This window comes from Erigeron canadensis, chromosome 8, assembly GCF_010389155.1.
Source record: "Erigeron canadensis isolate Cc75 chromosome 8, C_canadensis_v1, whole genome shotgun sequence".
Lineage (NCBI taxonomy): Eukaryota > Viridiplantae > Streptophyta > Magnoliopsida > Asterales > Asteraceae > Erigeron > Erigeron canadensis.
Window position 1 is genome coordinate 16,388,111 of NC_057768.1, and position 18,743 is coordinate 16,406,853.

Genomic DNA, 18,743 nt, shown 5'->3' on the forward strand with positions numbered 1-18,743 from the left:
CCTACCATTGCTAACATCATTTCCAGCTTTGAACGTAGGTCTCATAATTGCATTTTTGTAATTTGAGTTAACAAGAAGTCTATTGTGACCTTGGATTTTTCCTAAAAGTCTTTAAGGATAGTAGAAAATGGTTATCGAACGCTTAGGTGACACTGACCATGGTTTACATTCTTTGAAGCAATCTTGAGGTTGGAAAGCCAAAAGACCAAACTATGTTAGAGGTTTGCTTTGTGCATTTCTCAATGATACATAGGAAATCCGATAAATGATATACATTTCTTTCGGTCATTTCATTAATCCTTTAGATTTTTGAATGCAAACGGATCATTCTTATCCAGTATCTTTTCTCATCACCCCAACACAGAAAACACCAACACCATAATAAAATGCTTATACCAACAACTTCAACCTTACATTTTAGTCACCCATAAGGTTATTTGGTTTGGGTTAATGAGTTGTTAGTTCATATATCTTTGTGTAAACACCATTGAGCTATGGTTCTTTTGATTTCTTTTGACGTTCTTTTCAATCAATGTTTGCATAATGACATTGGTTTTTGTCATTATGAGGGGGACAAAATAGTATGATTGATATTGATTGAAGAAATTAGAATGATCAAGATCAATAATGAAAGGATGCTCACTCAAGATGTTACAAAAAGTTCAAAGATTGTGATTACTCATGAATTGAGGAGGAGCATGATTACTTTCATAAAAGAATTTCCAAAACCTTATTGAAATGTTTACTCTCAAAAGTGTTCAAGACGATGTGACAAAGATCAAAGCTTCAAAGGACAACAGGCTGATGATTCAAGACAAAAGAAGAATTGCTTCAAAAAGAGTCTTCATAAAATTAAAGATCTTCAAGTCACACAACAACACTTTACCAAAAGCTACATTGCACACATCAAGGGGGAGTGTACATATTTCTGAAAATTCATTCCAAGACTTCAAAGAAAAGACTTCAAGATTCGAAGATTGAAGAATTCAAGACAAGTTCATACCTTCCGCATTTCAAAAGACAACTCTGATCTTTGATTCAACAATCCTCGAAGATTTAATACACACACACTTATCATTCTCTATTCAAAAAGAACATTGAGAATCAACAAATGATTTAACTTCAAGAAGTCCAAGACCAGACTGAATCAAGCTCTCCAAAGACAATGAGAAAGCTTTGAAGACTTGTTTCAACACACCAATTGTCTTCATCACCGGGCTCATCAAATTCATTCCTACAAGACAAAACAACACGTACTTCAGACCTTACAATATATCACTAAGGGGGAGAATGTTAGAAATCCAAAAGTAGTGATACATTGTAATTTAAGTTATGGACTTACTTGTTGTTAAGTCATGAGTTGATGATTTCTAAGGTTGAGGGGCTAATTGTGATAATTAGCATAGTTGGTTAGTTTAGACTATAATAGCCCTCAATCCCTTAGAAATCAACAACACTTGGCATAACTTTTGATATTCCATACCATTACACCTGAATAACACACATATTTGATCCTAATTCTCTCTCAACACACACACAAACACCAAGAACACACACACTAACCAAACGCCATTGTTGATGTTAATTCAAATGATAAAATCGTGTTGTTACATAAACGAATTTCATGAACCAAGTAATCATAAGACAAATCGAGAAATATGTGAGTTAAAGTTAAGTGTAATCAAAATAAAACAAAGATAATTAAGTGATTATGTTAACCAAACTATATATTGATATCAAAAATGCTAATTCGTGCTAAAATCGGTTACACATCAAATGATGAATAATATAACCTAGTATGACATTTCTATATGATAACCTAATATGCCAAGTGAAACCACAAATGAAGCCAAGTTACCGAAAATCTAACAACTTATAACTACGCATGTAATGAAAGTAAACTTTTACACCATCAATCTCTACAACCAAAATGATGTGAATGTTAGCAATATACTTGGATCCCACAATTGATAGCAACACAATGAAAGTGGCATTTCTAAGTGATGACTTAAGATAGAAACTTACGTGTATTAGTCCTATCGTAGGGATAGCCCTGGCTTTGAAATGTGATTGAGAAACGTGACGGATACATGATCAAGGAAGCAATAGATGGGAAGTACCCATTTTGGATATGTGGATATAATGTGTGGCATATCAAGGTGAGTCATAGCCCCCTTTCAAACTCTTTTATGTGTTTTACTTTCGGGGTGAAAAGCATGATAAATAAAATTGTTTTCTTATATGAAATAATTCTTTGAAAGATTGTTTATGATATGGGATAATTGTAGGTTTAATGTGATATATGTTATTTGATGAGCTTGAGTATTGTCAAACGGTAGTCCCCTGTACACTACTATTAACTCATTGAGGCCTGTAGTTAGAGGGTTGCGCAACTAGGATTCGTCCCCTCACTCACATCAGCGGCGACAGGTTGATTGGCCGCCTACGTGGCCGCCTTCAATGGTGTCGGTCATGGGGTGCTCTAAACTACTTTATATTTGGTCATCTCCATGGCACGACTCCTTTATTATTAATGAGAGTAAGTACCCGCGCGTTGCGGCGATGAGATGGTGTGGGTGATAGCTAGGTCAGAGAGTGTGATAGTCAAATGCCTACGGCCTCCGCCCTTGGATTTAAAAATTCGTCGAAAGTATATCGAATGACATCTCTAATGAAAGAGCATGAAATTTTAAGGACACCCATACAATTTTTATAAGTTATCGACGTATGATTTTTGAGATAAAAGATTTTGAATGAATTGGAGGAATAAATGAATTATGGAGGAGAGAGAAAAAAGATGATTGGTTGAGATTTGAGGAGAGAGAAAGGGTATTATGGTTGTTTTAGATAAATATAGAATAGATGAGAGGGGTATTTTTGGGATGTACTTAAAATCAATATTGAAAATTTCAACTCAATGTTGAAAATCTGGAAAGAATCTGCTTTATAATATAGTATAAATATAGATTATTACACATGGTTGACAACATGTGTCTTTTATTATAAATTGATCGGGGCAAATTATTATCATTAATGTTATTATTATTATGGAACTGAAATGGTCTTAGTAGTGGCCAAGCACAAACTCATCAAATTATGCCTTTGGCTAAATGTTATTGATATTATTATGATGGATATTATGGAATGAACATACGGTTTGGGTATTGGACCTTATATGAAATCTTGAAAGTTGTTGAAGTTGGCGATATTAAAATCTTGATGACCGAATGGTTTTTATGTGATAAATGATTTAATGACTTACATATTTTTCTCTCACGAAAATAAGTTATTGGGGACATCGAAAATAACCATTGGTATGAGTGATTTTAAAGATTGTGTGGAAGCAATTGAAGTTATTGACATTAATAGCTTTGGTTTGCATTTCACTTGGAATCAAAAACCAAAGAAAGGCATCGGTGTGTTTAAGAAAATAGACTGTGTTATGGGAAATATGAAATTTGTGGATGAGTCTCCATCTGCTATTACGCTTTTTTAACCGTATAGGGTGTCAGATCACTCACCTTGTGTATTAAAGCTTCCATCGGTGACAAGAACTAGACCTAAACTGTTTAAATTTACTAATATTCTTTGTGAATAAGCAGGGCTTTAAGGAAGCTGTTGAGCGTGAATGGCAGCAAGATGTGAAAGCTAAAAAGCTACTTTTGAAACAAGGTAATCTTCATGTGCTGGTTGATAACCTTAGAAAGGAGCTGGATTTGATTCAAACTACTATAGATAAGGATCCCTTGGATTCTTACTTACGGGACAAAGAAGCCTCAGTTCTGACTGAATTTAAGGAAGCTCAACTTGATGGAGAGAGTTTTTTAAAACAAAAGGCAAAAGTGGAATGGCTTGAGCTGGGTGATGCTAACTCGGCTTTTTTTCACAAAACACTGAAGTGCAAAAATCATAGATCGCAAATTGCAATCATCAATGATATGCAAGGTGCTACACATGAAGGTGAAGCTGCACACAAAGCTTTGGTGGATCATTATATGAACTTTTTGGGTAAGGAAGATGAATCGAGACTCAACCCAACACCCGGGCTCTTTGATAGGGTGCTTAACCATGAAAAGGCAGCAAACATGGTAAGAAACATTACGGATGAGGAAATAAAACATGTTATGTTCAGTATTGGGGAAAACAAAGCGCCAGGACCTGATGGGTATACTTCAGCTTTTTTTTAAGAGTTCTTGGAATATTGTTGGTATTGAGGTATGTCTAGCTATCCACGAATTCTTTTGAAATGGGAAGCTGCTGCAACAGATGAACCATACTATCATTGCTTTGATCCCAAAGGTTACCACGCCTTCCTCTATTAATGATTATCGTCCTATATCTTGTTGCAATACCATTTATAAATGTATAAGCAAGATTATTACGAACAGAATAAAGGAAGGCTTGCATGATATTGTTAGTATAAACCAATCTGCGTTTGTACCAGGGAGACTTATTTCAAACAATATACTTCTCACTTAGGAGTTAATGCATAACTATCATAAGAATAGTGGGCCCCCAAGATGTGCGTTCAAGATTGATATCCAGAAAGCTTATGATACTGTTAATTGGAATTTCTTGAAGGAGGTTTTGACTGGTTTTGGTTTTCACCCAACTATGATTAAATGGATCATGACTTGTGTCTCTACGACATCCTTCTCTTTATGCATTAATGGCAACCTACATGGGTATTTTAGAGGGAAGAAATGATTGAGACAGGGTGACCCTATGTCGCCATATTTGTTTACCTTGGTGATGGAAGTACTAACATTGATATTGAATCATTATATATCTTTGAATTCTACTTTCAGGTACCATAACAATTGTGAGAAACAGAGCATTATAAATTTGTGCTTTGCGGATGATCTGTTGATTTTCTCACATGGTGATACTAGGTCAGTAAAAGTCATTTTGGATTCTATTAATATGTTTAAAGATATGTTAGGATTAGTGTCAAGCATGTCAAAGAGTACAACCTTCTTTTGTAATGTTTCTGACCCTGTAAAGTAAGCTATACTAGATATTATGTCGTTTGAAGAAGGCAACTTACCAGTTCAATACCTTGGAGTCCCACTCATTTTATCAAGACTGCTATATAAGGACTGTAAGGTACTACTAGAAAGAATGGAGAAACGGATTACTGGTTGGAGGAATAAGTCACTGTCGTTTGATGGGAGATTTCAACTAGTAAGGTCTGTCCATTCATCTTTACATATTTATTGGGCATCAGTGTTTATTCTTCCCCAACGTGTTATTGATGATTTGGAAAGCAAAATGAGGCTTTTTTTATGGAATCAATGAGATACAATTAAAGGTAAAGCTAAAGTTGCATGGAAATCTTTATGTGTACCGAAATTGGAAGGTGGACTTGGCATTAGAAGGATTGCTGATTTTAATAAAGCTGTAATGGTCAAACATGTGTGGAGTCTATTAACCGGCAGGGATTCTCTGTGGGTTAAATGGATTCATTCTTACAAGCTAAGAGGCAGAAGTTTCTGGATGTTCCAATACCACAGAATTAACATGGGGATGGAGGAAAATATTGCAATTACGCCATCAAATAAGGCCACATATCTGGACAAAATTAGGTGATGGTAAGAGTGCTTCGATGTGGTTTGATAAGTTGGCAGAAATTTGTCCAATTCGTACTTATGTTTCACCTAGAGACATTATGCGAGCAAACCTATCTCTTTAGTTCACAGTTTCAGACCTCATTGATGAGGGTATTTGGAAGTGGCCTATGGCCTGGCTTGATCTGTTTCCTGTTTTAATTGATTTACCGAATTTCCAATTGTCAAGCGATGTACATGATTCTTTGATTTGGAAAGATGCACAAGGCATTGAAAAACCCTTTTGTTCGACTGTTGTGTGGGATTCTATACTTTTTAAACAGGAGGAAGTTACATGGCACAAGAGTGTTTGGTTTCCCCAGATGATACCAGACAAGATGATGTGGCTTATTATGAGACGAAAACTGAGGACACAAGACAAGATGATGCAATGGTGTTCAGGAGCAAATATGAATTTTAATCTTGTGTGCTGCTCCCTTTGTACACAAGGACCTGATTCCCATAACCATTTGTTCTTTGATTGTAATTTTTCTAAACATGTATGGAGTCAAGTGCGTCACCTAGCTCAAATTCATCAAGTGAGCTCGAAATGGGAAGACATTCTGGATTGGATAACTACACGAGCCAATTCCAAATCTGCCAAGAGTGTAATTGGAAAGTTGCTAGTTGCTACTACTTATTTCATATGGCAAGAACGAAATAGAAGATTATTTTCTAATGAAGTGAGGAAGGTGGATCAGATTAGAGACATTGTGGCTACAAGTGTTCGTTTGAAGCTTGTCACATTGAGATTCAAGTATTCGAATCAAGTTGGAAGATTTGTGGAGGCTTGGAATTTGCCTAAAGGGCTGGTTATATATAACCCTTAATGATAGTTGTTTAGCTAGCTTTTAGCACAGATTTACTGTCACATATTTATTTGTAGTATGTCATAGCTAGCTACACTATAGCCATGAATCTATAGCCAAGTTATAGAGAACATTGGAGTTCCTCCCGGAATTTCAAAACTATAGCCACTTTTCAAAACGATTTTTATAGTCGAGTCGAGCATAAGGTTAAGCGGATTGGTTTGAGCTTTACATGGTAGGACCATAATTAAACGTAGAGTCATGAATCTACATTTAGTTATGAGAGAAACATGTAAAACTCAAACGGACACTTGGACTTATGTTCAAAAGGATTCCGTTTCAAAAAAACCTTGATTAAATCCGTTTTTATGAGCATACGTGTTGCATTTAACATTCACCTAAGCACATATAATGATTCGAGATTTGTTTTATGTAAGGATTATGCTAGTTTAGTAGGATTCCCCCATATGCACATTAGAGTTGAAATGAACCTAAGCTTGAAAGGTATTCGTTGATGCATACTGGTTATATGCTATAACATGTGAATTTGAACATGATTTGATTGCAATGTGATAGTTTATAATGTGCAATGTGAAAGCATGTAATGTCAATGTGAAAGTTTGGAATGCGCACCGTGAAAATTTTGTGAGAAATGCATGCCTAAAAGCTTTACGATTCATAATGTTGCACTTTAAGTAACATATGCACTTTAAAATAATGTGATTACTAGGAGGCATGAAATCACTTTGAGATATGACTTGTTTAAATTATTGTGTAAAGCGGTTGATTATTTATGATTGATTTGAAAGAGAATATGAGCATGATGAGTTGATAGAAAATTTTATGGACAATAGAGATATGAAGGCTTTCACCCGTAAGATTGAACTATTTAAGAATTTGCGCGTGAATATAGTGATGACTATTTAGTCATGCCTGCTATTGAGATAATTATTGCGTCCTAAGGTTGAGCTATTTGAGGACTAGCGTGTGGATGATGTAATGCTTATATAGTCATGCCTTGTTATTGAGATAATAATTATTATGCTCTAAGATTTGACTATTGAGGACTAGCATTTGCATGATATTACGCTAATGCGGTTAGTCTTTACCATTAAGTTAGACATTGCGTGTTGAGATTTGACCGCTTGAGAACTAGTGATTGCCCTTGGGAAATTCATTATAAATTAGAGATTTTCTAAGTATGAAAGATGCCATTAAATACCCCTCCGATATTCGTTCACTCGTGCTCTTTTGAAATTATCCCACATCCTATTTCTTATGACACCGCTATTCATTATTTACATACGACAACACGATAACATCGGTGGAGCATCTTCCCACGAACGTTGGACGATATACTCTAAGAATTGTAGTCCCAATATATGACGCGACTCTATCCTCTTAGATACTACGCATAACCTTTGTATTCGATTTGAGATGGCGCAAAACATATGGAAATGCCAAACTAAGTTGGAGACTTACAAATGGTGAGCGGCACTAACGCCTTATGACGATACAACATCACTAGTCGAACACGTAGCCATACATTCTAGGCGACACACTATGAGGAATGTAGCCTCGAAATTTTGTGCAATATTTCTATTCTAACACGTATATGCGAATATCTATCTATATTATTTAAGTCGGTGCGGCATATATTGACGTCATTGAAAGTTGGAGTCCAATGGGCAATGTAACACATAGAAGTGATTTCTTTAACTCGCGCAAGGAGTCTGATTCGAGCCTTAATGAATCTTTTTTTTTATACTTCCTATTTCATTCACTCGAAACCAAATTCTATATCCTTGATATTCTTAATGATTCAAAGTAATGATCACCACCGCTTCTCTTCAAAAGTTAGTAACCTAACAACATACAACTCACTTACACAACACTCAGCAATGACGAAATCGAGTAAGTAGTACTCCACTCTTGCTGCAACATCAATGGATGCGAAAGACGTTCAGATAGCAATTGTCAGTACGTGGAATACTTGGGATAACTATATAGCATAGAAGATACTATTGGATCAGAAACATAACGTAGGCCGTGGAAGATATGTTGTGTGTCAATCAAAGTACAAGGAAGCAATTTTGCACAAGCGACATCGAAGCAATCCGTTTAAATCACCCAAGAATATTAATTTGAGTTGTCATCTTTGAATTTCGACAATCTCGAAGGCCAAACACGATAAAGGCATGGTTCTTCTTCTTTTTCCAAAGATTCACGATTCCTTCAATTCATGGATGACTCGACGCAACACCTGAAGGTGATGAGACCAAATAACTAACACCACCCACTCGCAACGGCGTTAAGAGAAGGACCCACTCGATGCAAGGGAGTTCAGGAAACTAGCAAGCTAGAAAAGTATAGTATAGAAGACACTATAGACTAGTATACCCAATGAAAGTGATGCCTTAGATATGGTCTACATGTGAGAGAGTGTAGAGGCAATTGAACCAAGGCCTCAAATAAGTAAAGGAATTGAAGGTCCTTCTATCCATGTTAAATGAATCCTTGGCGGCAATTAGAAGAAATTCCAGAGTTACTGTTGGAGCGAAGATGATATTAAGGAGGATAAGATACAATATAAGAATTATGTGACCCCTGGGATTTGAAGATAAATGAAAAATGATTTGGGGACTACTCTAGAGGACAAGAGTAGTTACAAGTAGGATTAGGAAATCTAGCGAACTGAAGGTCAACGAGAATGATAAGAAGATTTGGCGGATTGCAGACTGCCAAAGAACATAAGAAAGCAAGGTGATTCAAGGAACCTAGTAAGAAGGTGTCTAATGAGCTTGCTTAGAGGAGAAAGTGAGATGATACGAGAAGCATAGCATGAAATCCCTTACATTTTTCTACAAGAAGAATGGTAACGGGGTAATCGCAACAAGAAAGATACTCAAACAAGGAGTATGAAATGCAAGTTTTTACTTTATCTTTAAAGAAGAGTTACTCACTAGCATCGTTGAAAGAGATATAAAGTAGAAAGTAAAGTAAAGGAAGGCGATTAACTCAAACGGTAAAGTGAAGGTATTGACGTCATCTACAAGATGCAGTTCTGAAGGTGTTCATCTTTATGGCACTTCACGCGTTATTCTCTAAATACCCATTTGGAAAACCTCTATCGAAAGACAACCTATTAGTAGAGCATATTAACTAAGCCTAGAAAGCAGTATACGCACAACACCCGAGTTTAGAAGCACGATGAGTTGAGAAGGTTATCCCCTCAAGGTCAACAGTCGTTGGAAGGTAAGCTAAAACAAGATGAACTTGAATGAGAAATATTTTGAAACACATGGTGAATCGTCAAGGACCATCGACCCAAGGAGTAGTACGCCCAAGAAAGGTGAAGAAGGAAAACAACATGGAATCGCTAAGCTAGTTGTGAAAGCAAATATGGAATATGACGCTAGAAGTAAGGACACACGCCGTTACAACGATCAAGGAACTTGTTCGCTGACCTAAGTCCCAAACAACTACAAACTCCAAAGAGCTAGTTATGGGATGTTTGAACGGAAGCGTGATAAGGGTAATATGCATTTTTGATGAGGTAGGATTAAACGGTCCATATCAACATGATGTGACGAGTACCCTTGAAATAACCTCAAGGATTTGCGACTGCGCGTGTGTTATTCAAGATGACGATTACTCTAGTAAGAGAAAAATGGAGAAAACTAAATGGTTGAGAAAGGGGAAAGGTGTGAAGCTTCACCTAAATTATGTTACATTACAATTCCCAAGAACATTAGGCTGGTGTACTTGAAAAGAAGCTTAGCTTAGAAAGCTAAAAAAAAGATATGAGGCTTTTGAAAGCAAGGTAATTGGAAATTTTGTAGAGGTCTGAAAGGACCTAAGAAGGATTATCCCTGAGAAGGGATCCATACTAATAAGGGCTTGAAGTGTTAGTCTTGCCAAGACGGTGAGGACATGATGTGATCACTTGTGAGCATAAGGATTGTGTAAACTCTATCACGAGGAACACATAGTAATAGTAGAGAAATAGAAGAGGTTATATGTGCAATGTTAAAAAGGAGTTAGCCGGAAATATGCTATAAAGGGTAATACTTCTACATTGAGAAGAAAGAATCAAAGGTGCCATAAAACGATTTGAAAGCCAACATCACAAAAGCAAGAGAAATTGGTAACGATGTGACAACGTAATAATGGAAGAGGTGACTATGGAAAGTGAGGGTGAAATTGAAAGAACAAAGATGAGTATGAGGAACCAGATAGAACTATCATCATACAATTCATGACTCCCTTGCACGCCATAAAGCAACAAAGACGACATTTGAAACCCTAAAATGAGATACTTTGAAGATGTACCTTTGCAATTTTAGTGCAACTCGGTACCCCATTTATTATCCCTTTCGTTAAGGGGGTAATCCCTTAACAAGTGATTTATCACAAACGAAGTCAATATTTTCAAATAGTGGCAAGCGTGTCCAACATCAAACCAAAAGAAGGATGAAAGTAGGCGAGAAGCCATTGGAAAGATTCTTTAATTGGGAAAGCAAACGAAGTAAAGTACACAAAGTGAAAATGGAGATGAGTAGCCACTGACGATCGATATTCCAACGTTTCTTATCATTTTCATTTAACTCACATTACGAACAGTTTGCTCATTTTACACCCCCGTATTGATATTCTTATCATCATCCCATTATTTAGCATTGATCTAGGCAAGATGGATAGCCCACAACAATTTCATACGATTAATCTCAAGTCGTCTGAAGAAGCGAGCGACATTCGTGACTTTTTTTCGAAGTTTCTAATCACGATAAATGTTAGGGCACCGGATGCCCCCAACTACGGATATCATAGGATTGTAAGTAACTAAAAATGTCATGATGAAACCTAGTGAACTCTCACATTTTATATGTCCATGTGAAGCTATCATATCTTCAATCTATTCTTTCTTACTACCGTGTGAACGATCAAACTTCGAGGACGAAGTTCTTGTTAAGAAGGTAATGATGTAACAACCCTCAGTTTTCAACTAGGATAACTTACTTATAATTATCTAGGAATCTATCCCTAGAGGTTTATTAAGAGAATTAACCTTTTAGACGTTTAAAGCATGGTGATATTTGCCCTCTAGTTCAATAGAATGCCAAAGGAAGTCAATTGCCTTATAAATGCCATAAACAATAACTATAATCATTCAAGACAATCTTAAGCTACAAATTAGTTCTAACTAAACTTGGTGTAATGTCAATGAACCAAAAACTTTATTTAAAGAAGTCAAACTATATAAATAATAAGGTAAGACTCACAACTTGTGACAAAATCAACCAATCTTACAAATGTCCAACAATGTAATTAATCAAGCCAATTAAAATATATATGGTCATGAAAATAAATGACTATCTCAATAATATATTGATAAATCATTATGCACATAAAAGTGCTTGAAAAATAATAATAAATATATTTATGTCTAATATAAATAGAAGCTTATAAAAACGAAGAGTTAAGTAACAAATTAGAACACAAATATATAAACATACATACATATATATATACTAGGGTTGTACCCGCGCGATGCAGCGGAGAATAAGAAAAAAACGCCGGTGGTTTGATGGTGGTTTTTGGGGCGGTGGTGCATGGTGTTTATGGGGGATGGCGTACATAGAAGGTGGATTGCGGCGGTGGATGGTGGTATTTGGGGCGGTGGTGGATGGTGTTTTTGGGGGGAGAAAGTCAGAGAAGGGGGGAGGGAGAGAAAATCGGAAATCGGATGAACGTATGTGTGTGTAATGAGCGTGATGAAGAAAAAATAGGGTAGTGTAAATTAGGAGGGCATAAAAGACATTTTAAAGGTAGAGATGTTAAAAGGGGGTGGGTAGTTTGCTTATTAATGGAGTATAGATACCCTTACATAAAATTCTTACAACTATTATATTTATAACAAAAGACACATATACTTACATAATCTATCCATCTCCATACAATTTATGCAAAAGCTATCCGTTTTATGAACCTAGACATGATTTTTGAATCTCATTTACATACACACTTTCACCTAGCCAATCCATGACCCCCTACCACTTAACTTAACCAATGAGCATCCTCCCAACCCACTCTTTCTCCCTCTCTCACGGCCAAACACCACCTTTCCCTCACACACCACACTAGTTAACCAATAGCCACCTATCCACCACTTCCTTCCACCAATTACCAAGCCCCCTACTCTTTTTCTTGACCTTATTCATGTGCTCTCTCCCCCTCCCCCTCTCATTTTCAGAATTTTCTCACATAACCCAACACACACACACATCAAGTGTGCTCTCAAAACTCTCTCCAACTCTCTCTCTAATTTTCTGCACACTTTCTTCATCTTTTTCAGTTTAAACAAGCCAACAAGGAGCTCAAATCTAACTAATATAATGTAATACTAAGTTCCATTAATCATCCAACAACTAGTATCATGTATGATGGAAGCATGGAGTCGATTTGGAGGCAACAAGGGCACGAAATCAGCCCCCAAAGTGGCTGGTCGGACAGCAGCAGAAAAAGCGGCAAAACAATATCAATCTACTTCTTTTCTTTTGATTCTTGATCATCAAAGGGTACCCAACATATTCCTTTTTTTTGTTCATCATCTTTTCTTTCATCTTGTGGCTTATTTTCCCTTTTTTTTCAAGCTTGTTACAGCCAATAAACAACTCTTGGGAAGCCATCAAGAACAAGACCCAACAACACTCTAGATCTTCTTGCTTTGATCTTTTAAGGCTGATAACATGAACTCTTTGGATTGTCACTTTCTTTATCATTCATTTTATCACTAAATACACATAAATCTACTCATGCATGCATATTTAAATGATGAAATAATAAGAAATAATCATTAAAAAGTCACACACATAAAAGATAATAAGTTGATATAGCTTGAAAGTGATAGATCTTAACATGCATGCTTAGATTTGCACTAGTTTTGATTGATTTTGATTTGGGGATTTGAGATGGATGGTTGATGATTTTGAATTTGTTATAATCAGTAATATTGATGTTAAAGAACTACAAAATAAAGTATTAATCTTGTAGTGATGAATTAAGGTGATAATCAAGCAAGAAAGGCCATTGGTTGGTTGTTTTAATCAAAATACATTCTGACAGAATCAGTTTTCTGTCTTGGGACGGATAAACTGAGCATTTGCGGACCGTTTCAAGCAAAACTTTCAAAATAAAAGTTGTATACGAACAAGTTAAGTTTAACCACCAACTGGAATCACTCAAACAACTTAAACAGAACAAAAGATATGATTTTTCTACTAAAACTGGTCAAACCTGCATTTTTGTCTGAAAATTTTATTAATTTTAACAATTTTTATCTCCTAATCCATAAGGTTCCAGGAGGTCAAATTTTATGAAAAGTGACTTCAATGTGTCCATAACTTAAAATAAATTTGTGGGATTTTTCTGAAAGGCATATCATTAAGAACTTTTATAAAACATTTCACGTCGCCAAACAATAGCCTTTTTGATCACATTAGTTTACGATATTTTTATGCGTAGTAAACCTTATCTAAAAATTCACAAAAATGTTAGATACATATAAGTCGTTGTGTAAAAATCGTGAAGGTCCAAATAGTTCGTCTTGACCCCAAAATAGTAGCCAACATTTCATAAAAATGTGAAGTAAAAACAGAAAATTCTCAAGTAAACTAATAATTTGTGTAATGGGCTATGTAATGAACTAAGGAGTTAATGGGCTAGCCCGGCCCAATTAGTGAACTCATAAGGAACATAAATCAGTAGGCCCACTTGGCCCAATAAATCATATAGCTCAATAACTAAATTAAGCCCAAGTCACTTATAAAACCCATCACATTTAGGCCCGATTGATAATGGCCCATAACACTTAAACGAATTTCATGAACCAAGTAATCATAAGACAAATCGAGAAATATGCGAGTTGAAGATAAGTGTAATCAAAATAAAACAAAGATAATTAAGTGAGATAGACATAAGTAATTATGTTAACCAAACTATATATTGATATCAAAGATGGGAAGTACCCATTTTGGATATGTGGATATAATGTGTGGCATATCAAGGTGAGTCATAGCCCCCTTTCAAACTCTTTTATGTGTTTTACTTTCGGGGTGAAAAGCATGATAAGTAAAATTGTTTTCTTATATGAAATGATTCTTTGAAAGATTGTTTATGATATGGGATAATTGTATGTTCAACGTGATATATGTTATATGATGAGCTTGAGTACTGTCAAACGGTAGTCCCCTGTACACTACTATTAACTCATTGAGGCCTGTAGTTAGAGGGTTGCATAACTAGGATTAGTTCCCTCACTCACATCAGCGGCGACAAGTTGATTGGCCACCTGCGTGGCCGCCTTCAACGGTGTCAGTCGTGGGGTGCTCTAAACTACTTTAAATTTGGTCGTCTCCATGGCACGACTCCTTTATTATTAATTATTACACATGGTTGACAACATGTGCCTTTTATTATAAATTCATCGAGGCAAATTATTATCATTAATGTTATTATTATTATGGACCTGAAATGGTCTTAATAGTGGCTCAAGCACAAACTCATCAAATTATGCCTTTGGCTAAATGTTATTGATATTATTATGATGGATCTTATGGAATGAACATACGGTTTGGGTATTAGACCTTATATGAAATCTTGAAAGTTGTTGAAGTTGGCGATATTGAAATCTTGATGACCGAATGGTTTTGATGTGATAAATGTTTTAATGACTTACATAATTTTCTCTCACGATGATTTTGACAAACGAGAGTTTTGTAAGTTACCATGGATTTTTTAAAGTCGTGAAATGACATTATGGTATTTGCAAAACTTGATATTTGGAGATGAGGATTTTGTCGGTCATATGGTTTGGGTATTTCGAAATGTAACAATAATATGTTTTCTAAGTGTCAAAATGGGTATGTACCAAGATTTATATAAAAACCTATGCACTCACCAACTACGTTTTCGTAGTTGACACTTTTTCTTCATGTTTTTCAAGAAATAAGCTTAACCTTTGAAGATTTATATGCTTCATGATTATTTATATTGCACTTTGAGTCAAAGATCAAACCTTGTGATGGGCAATGGAATCCGCCTTGATCATTGTAGTATACTATTTCATGTGCTTGTTATTTGTTTCGTGAACTTAATATCCAAGTATGGTGGACGCATTTGTACTTGGAAATTGGTTCACATGCTTGTACATTTGTAAATTCTTTTTATCAAATAAAGCTATGGTGAATGTTATTTATAATCCTTTGTTTTGAATACTCGACTTTCTGAACATCTCATTATTCCGCCTTAGTTGGGGTGTTACAGAATTACTACTCCATATCAATAACATAAACAATTATATACACACATAGACATATGCAAATCATGTTTATAATAATGAAAATAAGAGTAGAAATTACAACCCACAAATAGTAAGAGGCTATGCACAGTAGCTTTCCAAATTCAATTTACTCATTCATCTCAAAATATGTCCATAGATACTGCTAGCACATGACTTCTTCACTTGATCACATTTTATGTCACCATTTGTCTTTTTTAGTTTCCTTTTAGCTCCATAAAATAAGTAACCCTATATAATACTTATGCAAAACAATAAGTAACTAAAATTCTAATAACTGAACATAAATGCACATAAATAAAGAATATTAGCCAACAATAAGATATACTAAATATGTATAATTTGACTAATATCAACATCCCACCCCAAGCAAACTCTCAAAATGATTTGAATAAAAGTGACCCTTATAACGAAATGGGTTATGGAAAAATGACGAAATCTCTACCATACGGGTCTTGAATTCCCACACACAATCAAGACCTATTCTAGTGAAGGCACTAAACGAGGATAATTGTGGTTTTTTAATGAAAATTAAGATGCTAATGGAAGATGGTGCATTTCTTAGATGCACCATCAAATTTAAACAAAAGAAAACTATATATTTACATATAAATACAAATTAAACATTCCGAATGTAGCGATATTTTAACAATGGTCCAACTAAAAGATATTAAACCACCCATACCTACATTTGTGTTTTGCCATTGGCGGGTTTTAGAAAACACTTTCCACTCCAATATATAAAGCGTTTTCTAGCCGAGACACATAGCTACTTGCCCCTTAGGTTTGCCTATCAATAGTTACTAAGCTTTAAATGAAAACCCCCTTATTAGCTCAAGTTTATTGAGAAACTTATTCAAACTTAATCATATCTTATTTATTTGAAAATCAAGTAAAGACTTTTTGAGGCTAAAATCAAGAATTCAATGCCACCATTTGAGTCACATTTGTAAATTTTGAAGTGTTTGAAGATCTCACAACGCCTTTGATATAAAGATACGCATATAATGTAGGGCGTTGCAAGATCAAAACCGCTCCTTGTGACAACCTTGAGATTAATGATATATAATAATGTAGGGTTACCACAAGGTCCTCTCATTCTTTACTTGCCATCAATTAAGTAACATAGACGTAATTTTGGATATCATTCTCTCAACTATATTTACTAAGAAGAGTATACATTTTAAAATCTTTCGTTTAAAGATTAATAATTATGGATAACCAAACCCGCAGGACGTTCATTATGTCCTATGGGTCATGCATTCTATGGAGTGAAAAGCCACAAATCATAGAATATGGGCTTTCAAAGTCGATTATCACCTACGATGACGTTTAATATCTAATATAGGACCATTGACCACACGACTAATGTCAAAGGAATGTCAAGTTTAAAAATGGGGAATATCCATCTAATAAACAATGTTGACTTTCTTGGTCAAGGTCTTCTCCCAAGATCAAGACAAACCAAGATTGTATATCCAATGAACACCCCCAAACCAAACTCTAAAAGCTTATAAAAACAATAATCTTTCTATTTTATTTTTTTATTTTTATATATAACTATATACATAAAAATTAGCATCAAACTTTCAAAATTTCACAAAAATCCAAGCTTATCATAAATGTGTGCAAATGGTAGAGAATTTCAAAAAAATTTAATGGAAAAAATGGATGAGCGGGGCTTAAGGGTCACGAGAGTCTACTACAAAGTCAAGCGAATGCCAATCACAACCACTTTCAAATTTCAACAACACATTCAATCCAACTGTCTTACTTCTAATCAAGAGCTAGCTAAATGAGACTTCATTCTTAGCATGAACACCACATCCCACACTTAAGTTCGAACAGTGTCCTCAATGTTCCAAAGCCACAAGGTGGGAAATCCCACACTTATGAATGACAAAGAGGGTGTCCAAACCCGAGTATGTGCATATGGTAACAAAGCCCCACAACCTAGTCAGGCAAATCACAATGCTAAATGGAATCTCATATTTAACCAAAAAGGACCAATCCCACACTTATAGTCAAACATATCCCAAAAGGTGAAAAGCCAAAAGGTGAGAATCCCACACTTATGGTAAAAAAAACCATAATGGGTGTTCGACCAATGGGTGTGTTAAAGGCAATGAGATCCCACACTTAAGTTCTACTTAGTTTCTAATGCTCAATGCCACAATCATCAATATCAATCTATCTCAATATCCAAGATTCTAAGTGTTAGGTCCAGATTTACTGGACTCGCTCCAGACGAGACTACTGGATCCCTCTGAAGATTTGTCTAGAAATTATGTGAAGACCAGTGAACCATTTACTTGTACATGAATCTGGATTCCACCAGATTGGTTTACTGGACTTCACTCCAGTCAAGATCATTCCACTAAAGTCGAAGACTGAAGTCTGAAGAAACAAGTCTGACAAATAGCGGAGCTCACTGACAGACTTACCAGATCTCCTGACTGGAGTCCTTGACAATGTTCTAGACCTTACAAGTTTGAACACTGATTACGAGGAATTGACTTTATGCCTTTACATGCCTTTACCCGGACAATCCATTTGTCCTTTGTTAAAAGCCTTACATGCATGTAAAGGTGGTTGGTTAATTAGAAGACAAGTCACTATCAAGTGACTTTATTCTTGTACTTTAATCAATGCATTTAAGGAATTAAAGTAATTTCCTTAAATGCATGTAACCATATTTATACGGCAAAAAGAATATTATATTTATTCTTTTTGCCTATAAATACCAAGTCACTTCCCTCGTCCAAATTACACTTTTGCAATTTGGTGCCTTTGCTCAAATACTCTCGATCTAAACAGTTTATTTAGCAAATTTTAGATCACTTGTAATTCATAAGGTTGTTTAGATACTTACTTTGTAATATCTTAGTTCCGCAACAACCTTGTATTTTGTTTAACATCAATAAATAAAACACACTTGAAAATTACATTGTGTCTCACCATTTACTTTAC

At 35.4% G+C, this 18,743-nt stretch overlaps 2 protein-coding genes across 2 annotated transcripts; both read left to right on the top strand.

The window, feature by feature from the left end:
* Positions 1-3,316: 3,316 nt before the first annotated feature.
* On the top strand, positions 3,317-5,007 carry LOC122610332. Its single transcript, XM_043783327.1, has 3 exons — positions 3,317-3,460; positions 3,603-4,165; positions 4,809-5,007. Exons 1-3 carry the CDS (start codon positions 3,317-3,319, stop codon positions 5,005-5,007), a joined length of 906 nt encoding a protein of 301 aa, XP_043639262.1.
* A 730-nt stretch (positions 5,008-5,737) lies between these two features.
* Positions 5,738-6,436, top strand: LOC122610333. The gene has a single exon (XM_043783328.1). The coding sequence runs from the start codon at positions 5,738-5,740 to the stop codon at positions 6,434-6,436; it is 699 nt and encodes a 232-aa protein (XP_043639263.1).
* Positions 6,437-18,743: the final 12,307 nt, after the last annotated feature.

Bases quoted from the DNA above. Each gene is read 5' to 3' on its own strand.
- LOC122610333 (XM_043783328.1), top strand. From the start codon at position 5,738: ATGGCCTGGCTTGATCTGTTTCCTGTTTTAATTGATTTACCGAATTTC.
- LOC122610332 (XM_043783327.1), top strand. From the start codon at position 3,317: ATGAGTGATTTTAAAGATTGTGTGGAAGCAATTGAAGTTATTGACATT. The intron at 3,461-3,602 runs GTGGATGAGTCT...GTGAATAAGCAG, and splicing joins TTATGGGAAATATGAAATTT to GGCTTTAAGGAAGCTGTTGA. The intron at 4,166-4,808 runs GTATACTTCAGC...TTCTACTTTCAG, and splicing joins AAAGCGCCAGGACCTGATGG to GTACCATAACAATTGTGAGA.